Genomic DNA, 9,434 nt, shown 5'->3' with positions numbered 1-9,434 from the left:
CTTGGGCATTACTTTATCTCTTTGAGAGTTTTAGTGATACATTTGGTTAATGGAATTAGGTAAGGTTACAGTTAAGTTTTTTTTTTTCTTTTAACGGAGTCTCGTTCTGTCACCCAGGATGGAGTGGAGTGCAGTGGCATGATCTTGGCTCATTGAAGCCTTCACCTTTCAGGTTCAAGTAATTCTCCTGTCTCAGCCTTCCGAGTAGCTGGGATTACATGGGCCTGCCACCACGCCCAGCTAACTTTTTTGTATTTTTAGTAAAGATGGGGTCTCACCATGTTGGTCGGGCTGGTCTTGAACTCCTGACCTCAGGTGATCCATCCACCTCAGCCTCCCAAAGTGCTGGGATTATAGGCATGAGCCACCTTGCCTGACAAGTCTGGTATTTTTACACACTGCTTCTCCAGAAAGGTCTTGAGGCAGCTAGATTTAGTGTGGTTTTCATCTTTGGTTTCCAGTCATATATTGGGACAAATAAAATTAAAGGGAAAGACAAGGAATTTTTCTTTTGGTGACCAAAGCAGTACCCTGACATTCCCGTCCATGTTTTCAGGCTGACCTTGGCCCGGACAAGTATTTGTCAGATAAAGATTTTCAGTGTCTAATCAAACTTCTGCCTTCCTGTTTGGTGAGTATACATCTTTCTGTTATTCTCAGTGCTGATGACAGAGTCACAGTGTTTTTTTGTGGGTGAACATGGGACAGAAGAGCTGAAAAAGAGAATGGGGAGGTCCAGTGGATTTCAGTTCAGACTGAAATTGTGTAGGGCCAAGCGCATAGATTATAGGCCGTTTGAAATAGCATTTATGACATCTGCACAACCCATGAAACATGGTCATTTAAATATAGACTTTGTATTTTAAATAAAGATCAGAGTAGGGAAGCAGCCACTTCTCTCAGCCTCTTGTTCTTGGCGAGGGTTTTTATATCAGTGGAACTGAAAGATACTCTTTCCAGCTTGAGAAAACGGAACTAATAAGGATTTAGATAAGCTGGGTCAAGAAAAGGCAGAATAGCCATTTTTCTATCTGAGTTACTACCCTCACAGGCCAACCAGTTGACCTTTAGAAGTACATGGTATTATTTACGCTACTACATAGCTCTAATCTAGGGCCTTCAGTGCAAAGAACCACATAGATATATTTCAAAATGTGTGCAGAATGTCTTCAGCAAAGACTAATCTGGCCAGAAAATTTAGTTAACTTTGACATTCTTTATCTTGTCTGCATGAAGATGTCACTGGAATGAGTCACTAGTGAACTGAACCCAATTACGCTGATTTGTGCACTTGGCTTGGCAAGTTTGTTTTTGGCCATATAGTGTCTTGTCAAACTGGCAAAACCAAGCTATTAATGAGGTGCGATCTGAGGTCAAAAAGACCCTTTGGTCTTAAAGCTTGATTGGGCCGGACCTGGTGGCTCACGCCTGTAATCCAAGCACTTTGGAGGCTAAGGCGGGCGGATCACCTGAGGTTGGGAGTTCAAGACCAGCCTGACCAATATGGTGAAACCCCGTCTTTATTTAAAAAAAAAAAAAAAAAAAGAAAGAAAGAAAAAAGCTTGATTGGTTGTGTGATACAGGCTGTCAGGATCCAGTTTTAAATTTCCTTTCTTTTTTTCAAAATGGAGTCTCACTCTGTCACCCAGGCTGGAGTGCAGTGGCATGATCTCGGCTCACTGCAACCTTCACCTCCTGGGTTCAAGCAATTCTCCTGCCTCAGCCTCCTGAATAACTGGGATTATAGGAGGGTACCACCATACCTGGCTAATTTTTATATTTTTAGTAGACACTGGGTTTTACCATGTTGGTCAAGCTGGTCTCAAACTCCTGGACTCGCAATCTGCCTGCCTTGGCCTCCAAAGTGCTGGGATTACAGGCATCAGCCACCTCACCAGCCCTAAATGTCTTTTAATAGATGTGCTTCTCTAAAAAAAGATCGCACATATAAATGGTGCATATTAATTGTAGCAAAGTCAGAAGACAGGTAAGCAAACATAAGAAAATAAAACTCACCTGTAATCCCAATCATCCAGAAGTATAGTGAACCAAAATGTTCAGTTGTTACTGTTTAAGAATTTTTATGATTAAAAAAAGGAAATTTTATTTATAAAATATATTTATAATTTATATTTACAGATTTATTTTAAAAACCAAGTTTTAAGACACTATATAAAATTTATAAATATATTTATATATTTATATAAATTATATATATAGTGTCTTAAAATCTAATTTTTTTTCATTATTGGTGTACCATGAGCATCTTTAGTTGTCAGTAAATATAGTATAGCATCATTATCTTGGGGTATATACAATTAAAATTGGCTATACCTTAGTTTACTCAATCTTCTGTTGACATTTAGGTCAACTCCAGGTTTTTGCTCTTATTTTTTTAAAAAGAAAAAAGCCATAGTGAACAATTTTTGCTAAACATTATACCCATCCTTAATTTCTTAAGATAAATATCTATAATTAATTGTGAGACTACATATTCTGTTCTTTATCAGGCCCAGTAGCATTTTAGCATTTAATGTGATTTTTTGTTTGTTTGTTTGTTTCTTTGAGTTGGAGTCTCGATCTGTCACCCAGGCTGGAGTGCAGTGGCGTGATCTCAGCTCACTGAACCTCTGCCTCCTGGGTTCAAGTGATTCTCCTGCCTCAGCCTCCTTAGTAGCTGGGACTACAGGTGCATGCCACCACACCCAGGTCATTTTTGTATTTTTAGTATAGACTAGGTTTCACCATGTTGGCCAGGATAGCCTCGATCTCTTGACCTCAGGTGATCTACCTGCCTTGGCCTCCCAAAGTGCTGGGATTACAGGGTGAGTCACACTGTGCCTGGCCTAATGTGATTTTCTAACTCTATTATTCCTTCTGTATTTATTTATTAGTTGGCATTCTACCCTAAAGAGCTTCTCTTCTCCCTTTTAAAAAAATTTTATATGAGTATGTACTCAGTATACTCTTATTCTACCCATTGTGTTTCTTTTTCGGGTGTTGAAAATATTCCATAATTAGATTGTATGATGGTTGTATAACTGTGAATATGTTGAAAATCATTGAATTGTACCATTTAAATGGGTGAATAGTAATGGCATGTGAATTATATCTCAATAAAGCTATGAAAAAGTTAGCAGCAACCATTCTGATGGGATGTTCAGGAGAACTTCATGATCAATTACTACATTTTCCTGAGTACACCTTTCCACCCCGCCAACCTAATGCATGCCAGCCTCAAAATCCCTGCATAGCTCAGCTCCCATGCGTTTAAATTTTCATGATACTCCTTTGAGCTAATGAGCATTGTAATACCTGTCTGGAGCCAGTTTGTTTCATGTAACCAGAATTCCAGGGAAAAAGAGCACTTTCCTTTCACTCATTAAATAATTTATCTTTTTTTCACCCCAATTGGTTAATGTCAGTGTCCCCATCTGAGGAGGACACTGTGAATCATTGTACTGCAAACTTCTATAGAAGGGTAGGAAGATTCATGCTAGCTCCTGTGGAAAAGGGCTGAGATTCCAGAAGATGGTACTTTTGCCTGTTTTCTGGCTGTTATGCTTTTTGGCTTGGTACCTAAACAGCAGTGCAGAATGTAAGGGTAAGCTGTGAGCAAAGACACATTATCCTAGTCCCCACTTAGCTGTTCTGAGATTTGGCTGTGTTCTTTACTGACTTACAGAGACCGGATATTAACACCATTATCCTCCAAACTGGGACATTTTCTCTCTTCCACCACACTTCTGCCTGAGCTAAGAGAGTATACACACCAAAGAGGACCCCTTCACTTGTAGAGTTTACCACATCCATCACCTGTTTCCTGTTTTCTTTTGTTCCTACAGTTTATGCCCCTTCTCCATCTGAAGAAGGAGGGACTAGCTTGTCATTGAATAACTAGCTGGTCATTGAAAATGCCATGTTTTCAGGGAATATGACCACATTCGTGTGCAATGAAACCACCACAGTGGTACATGACTCTGCATAACCAGATCCTGGATTTAAAAGGACCTAGATCCTGATGCAAATCAATGTGAATGTCTTTTTTTGTTTTGACAGCACCCTTACATCTATCGGGTTACCTTTGCCACAGCTAATGAATCCTCAGCGTTGCTAATTAGGATGTTTAATGAAAAGGGAACTTTGAAGGATCTGATCTACAAGGTACTTGTGCAAGCTTATGGTCATAAGGAAGTTCTCAGGTTCCTTTAGAATGTATTATTGATACTTAGTCTCTAAGACTCCAGAGGCTAGGCCCTGAGGATTTAATGTTAGTTTTGATGTTATTTGGAATTTATTTTTACTCATGCAATAAGAACTCAGTTTGGCTAAAGAGCATTCCTATTCCCACATGAAGAAAGGTTGAACATTTAATAATTATGTCCATTACATTGCAAGCTGCTTTCTTAGGTCAGTTTTTAAGTTTGTGTTTTGCACGTAACAAAGCAGTACTGTAGGTTCGAACGATATGCAAGACGTTGGGGTCTGCTAAGGATAAGACCAGGCACATCTTCACTGGGCTAGAGAAGGGATGGAACCTGGGTCAGCCACTTTCTTCTATCAACTACACAGACTGCTGTATTTTAAAAACTCACATCCTGCAGCTGGCCATCTCTGGCACCCCTAGCCTCTGTAGAATCCTGCCTGGTCAGAGAGTCTGTGTGCAGATGTTGGCCCCGCTGCTGCTTTCTTATGTGTTCTTTGTTCTTTTCTAAAGGCAAAACCAAAAGACCCATTTTTAAAGAAGTACTGCAACCCTAAGAAGATTCAGGGCCTGGAACTCCAGCAAATAAAAACATATGGACGGCAAATATTAGAGGTAAGAGGTACTTTAGTTTAAGTTTCATTCATATGTCATCCAAAATTGCATTATTCATCTGGAAAACTTCTTAAGTAATATCCAAAATCACTTAAGTTGTCTGATTGCCTGTAAACTGATTGCAGTGTCATATTTTGCCTCAACAAGCAATATTTGAGGCTAAGGCAACAGTCACTTAGGTCTACGAAATTCTTAAAGCTTTAGCTCTTGCAATTTAGTGTCTGAGTTTTAAGAACTTAAAAAGTTCTTAAAAAGTGTGGACACCAACTTTTATATTATCTTTGGTTGCCCTTTATCCCTTTGCCAAGATTTTTGATTTTGTTATGTCATATACATAGCCATATGGCTCCCTTACAGAGGTATAACCAGCAGTGAAAAGCCTTCCTTACATTACCCTCTAGACCAGTATTCTCCAAGATTCTGGGGTTATGCAACCATATCAGTAATAACCAATTTAATATCCCAATGTTATAGCTGTTTAACCATAAATTATATATGTAATACACACATATATGTGTGTGTGTGTGTGTGTGTGTGTGTGTGTGTATATATTACTTTTTTGGATGGAGGCAGCATACTAGTAATATATTTTGTATAAGTTAAAAAAGAATAATATTTTTTAAAAACAACAACTAGGAAGAGAAGTTGTAATATTTTGTTCCAGCCCTTAGTGAATTGCTCTGGGCACCCCACTTGGCTATCACTGCTCTAGCTCACGAGGGCATTGCAGGGCTATATCTAAGCATCTCTATTACTGGGTAAGCCACTGATTATTTACATGGCAGCTGAAAGATTTGCTTCTTTTTCTGGGAGCCTGTTGTGTGTTCCTATTAATAAACAGCTAAATATATTTGGAGGAGAGACTGAACTAGAGATGTTTTCTAGTTCAACCCCTTTTTCTGAATTACTGACAGAATCACAGATATGATAGCTTCACTCATCTATGCAGGATGATCAAGACTTTGCCCTGAAGAGACCTGGCCTATTGGAATCAGAAAGTGCTTAAAGCAGAGCCTTTTGGCATTGGAGTTATTAATTCCAAGCATATGCAGGCTGCTTCTCTATCCTTTTGGGGAAAGAAAGAACTGGTGTTGTGTCTCATAGCCTCAAAGCTGGAAAGCATTCAATTTCACTCCCTTTTCCAAACAAATGGGTAGATGTGGCATTTTTCTTCAGGAATCTTCCCAGTGACCTGTTTGGTTTTGTTTCAAAATATATTGACATAAAAACAAAGTTTAACTTATCTTATATCTGAATGAGTTGGGGGAAAATGTAACTTACCTGTGTGCTTTAATAGGTACTGAAGTTTCTTCATGACAAGGGATTCCCTTATGGGCATCTTCATTCCTCCAATGTGATGCTCGATGGGGACACTTGCCGGCTGCTAGACCTTGAGAATTCCTTATTGGGCCTGCCTTCCTTCTACCGATCTTATTTTTCACAATTCAGGAAAATCAATGTAAGTTGCTAAAGTAATGAAGTAGCAGGCTCATTTTTAGGTGTCAGGTATCCCATGATCTGCTCATATAGGAAATATGTACCAATGTACAGTTGGGGCAGGCCTTGCCTATCAGCCCCATTTGTCCCTTGGAGCATTGCTGTATCTCCAGGAGGCTGAGTTGAAATGGCTGGTGGGGTAAGGAGGGAGGTAGACTGACTGATTGGAAAACTGTAGACGCTCAGACCGAGACCTTTGGGATACCTCATGAGGTTTTACAAAAGGCTTTGGAGTTGCATTTACACTACCAATTAGGAGTGGGGCTATCCCTGGGCTTTGTTTCTCAGAGGAGGCTTGGGGCAGGAGCGTGGTGGTCCATAAAGCCAAAGTGAAGGGTGAACACGCTGCTGGTCTCTTTCTTCCGCAGACATTGGAAAGTGTGGATGTCCACTGCTTTGGCCACTTACTGTATGAAATGACTTACGGACGACCTCCAGACTCGGTGCCTGTGGACTCCTTCCCTCCAGCCCCGTCCATGGCTGTGGGTCAGTATGGGGTTGGGAAGGGTCTTCTGGGCCCTGGTAGTATGCAGAGCCACTCATCCCCTTTCCAGAGTCCAGGAAAGACCCAGAGGAAGTTGCTGTCCTCTACAGCCAGAAATTCTTACCCAATTTAAAAGTAGATAAAATTTGAGTAGTTAACTTAAATACACTTTGGTGATAATTCAGGTGGCTTGTCCATTTGTCAGGCTATCTGAAGTTTCTGGGAACTTTTTGTAAAATGCTTTAGAATTTTGGAAGCAGGAGGATATAAAGAGAAGTATGGCCTGCATGAGTGTGATGCAGAAGTCAGAGCCAGGCAATGCAAAGCCAGTCTGGAGGGGACTCAGGCAGGCATCAGAAGTCAGATCAAGGCTGGAGTGAGACTTGTAAGAAACAAGAGAGGCCAGACACAGTGGCTCATGCCTGTAATCCCAGCACTTTGAGAGGCTGAGGTAGGTGGATCACATGAGGTCAGGAGTTCGAGACCCACCTGGCCAACATAATGAAACTTTGTCTCTACTAAAAATACAAAAATTAGCGGGGATGTGGAGATGCATGCCTGTAATCCCAGCTTTCTGGTGGCTGAGGCACAAGAATTGCTTGAACCTGCCTCTTGGGAGGTGGAGGTTGCAGTGAGCGGAGATAACACCACTGCATTCTAGCCTGGGCGACACAGTGAGACTCTGCCTCAAAAAAAAAAAAAAAAAAAAAAAGAAGAAGAAACAAGAAAGCCAAAGCCATAGGCCGGAAACCTAGTAGATAAGAGCCTAGCAGGCCCAGACCTAGGGCAGGCCGGCAGTAATGCAGACACCCAGACAAATTGGATCCGGGAGCTCTTACAGAATTACCTGAGGGGGCTGAGGCGAGCTGGAGGACAAGTGAGAGCACCTTTAGGAAGAAGGGATGCAGGAACTAGTGCAGACCATCCAGGACCCTGTCGTCCCCTCCACAGCTAGGCCAGAACTCATGGCTGGAGCAGAAAGAGGAGAGGGCAGGGTAGCTCTTGGACCCCTGTGCCTTGGAGATATGTAAGTCTACCCTTCACCAAGTGTTATGGCATCACGTGAGGCAATTCAGGAGAACAGGCCTGGGACTATATATTTTGTTGAATGTGAACCACTGACACTGAACAGTGGCCTGTGGGTAGAAAAATCTGGCTGCTCCCGTTAGTAGCATCCAAGGTGTTGGTTGATGAGATATCAACAATTGGCATTTTGTGCACTGGTTTTGATGAAAAGCAGGCAAGCAGCAAAATGTCTTTCAAGTTGAGAATTTTACTTCTGTGTAGTGTTTACTTCTCTTTCAAGAGAACAAACACTTGTATGAATGATATCTTGAATCCTTCCTCCAATTATCTTTGAAATATATTTAGCTTTCTGTCAGCATGTGGTTTCTAAACCATTTCTTTTGAGTCATTGGTAACGCCAGTGTTGCCAGCATTCCCCTACCCCATGTATGCCATCTGTCTGTGTGTGAAGAGTTTTGACACTGTCCTGATCAGCCCGCAGACAGTTATTGCAAAGTGGCGTCAAACTTTTCATCAGCAAGTGGATTTGCCAGCGTGTTCTGTGGAACTAAAATGTGTATCTGTTCATTTCAAGTGGCCGTGTTGGAGTCTACGCTGTCTTGTGAAGCCTGTAAAAACGGCATGCCTACCGTCTCCCGGCTCTTACAGATGCCGTAAGTCAATCATATGCGTTGGTTGTAATCTTGATAACCATGTTGAACACCAGACCACTGTGTCTAAGCACCTGATACTGTAGTGAAGACTCTTGCGGTCCCTGCAGAGTTGGCCTGGCCTGCTTGCTGATGGCCACCTGTAGCATGATGTCCTGACCCTTTGTTTGTGACCTTGCTGCTGTCTTGGTCTGATGGCTGTCCTTTAACATCTGTGTCGTTTTCATGTGTGTCTCTTCATTCAGCATTAGCATTGTGTGTACGTACATTAGCACTGGGTGTGTGTATGTGTCGCAGCCCCCAGCTAGGAAACACTGAAGGAGGGCCCTCTCAAGTGGCTCTTCTCTGACCCCGCATCAGCAAACCAGTTGGCCCCCAGCTGTACATAGTTCACAAGTCACAGGGCCACGAAGGGTCTGCCCTCCAGGAGGAAGGCAACTTGTTTCTGGGCTCCCATGCTTTTGCTTGTGAATTTACTCACTGGGTACTGTTTATTAAACTGAAGCATGTACCGGGCACAGTGCTAGGGTGTTGAAGCTCAGAAGACATTTTCTCTGAAACTGGGCTATGAATAGATAACCAGGACAACTGAAATAGTGCTTTGGGGCCTTTCCTTCAGGTGCATTTTCTGTTTCTTCATGGAAAGTCAGCAGAGTGGTTAAGAGGGGTTTGCCTGGGGTCGGACAGACCTGTGGGTGGATCCCAGCTTCACCACTTCTTCCTGGGTGACCTTGGACAAGTTTCCTAACCTCTGGAAGTAGAGTTTTGTGAACTGTGAAATGGGAATTATAATAACAGTTCCTACCTCAGAAGACAGTTGGGAGGATTTAATAAGGTGATTCCTAGTAGGGACTAGGCACTTAATAAGTGCTCATTAAATGTTTGTTATGCTTTCTATTGAATCACCTGACATCATACACCATGATGAACATCATACACCATGCAGTATATCTTTTTT

At 41.8% G+C, this 9,434-nt stretch overlaps 1 protein-coding gene across 15 annotated transcripts in view; it reads left to right on the top strand.

Annotated features, from left to right (window-relative positions):
• Nucleotides 1–9,434, top strand: part of PXK (PX domain containing serine/threonine kinase like) — a 100,554-nt gene that overhangs the window by 64,545 nt on the left and 26,575 nt on the right. For all 15 annotated transcript variants that reach the window (XM_017527430.2, XM_017527429.2, XM_037738080.1 and 12 more), the window contains 6 exons: nucleotides 557–631; nucleotides 4,060–4,164; nucleotides 4,718–4,819; nucleotides 6,117–6,278; nucleotides 6,685–6,802; nucleotides 8,401–8,479. In XM_017527430.2, the coding sequence (XP_017382919.1) occupies nucleotides 557–631; nucleotides 4,060–4,164; nucleotides 4,718–4,819; nucleotides 6,117–6,278; nucleotides 6,685–6,802; nucleotides 8,401–8,479 (641 nt within the window). The remainder of the gene's footprint in view (nucleotides 1–556; nucleotides 632–4,059; nucleotides 4,165–4,717; nucleotides 4,820–6,116; nucleotides 6,279–6,684; nucleotides 6,803–8,400; nucleotides 8,480–9,434) is intronic.

This window comes from Cebus imitator, unplaced genomic scaffold, assembly GCF_001604975.1.
Source record: "Cebus imitator isolate Cc_AM_T3 unplaced genomic scaffold, Cebus_imitator-1.0 Scaffold48, whole genome shotgun sequence".
NCBI classification, from domain to species: domain Eukaryota; kingdom Metazoa; phylum Chordata; class Mammalia; order Primates; family Cebidae; genus Cebus; species Cebus imitator.
The sequence above is the reverse complement of the archived record's forward strand: the minus strand, read 5'-3'. Positions and strand labels throughout refer to the sequence as shown.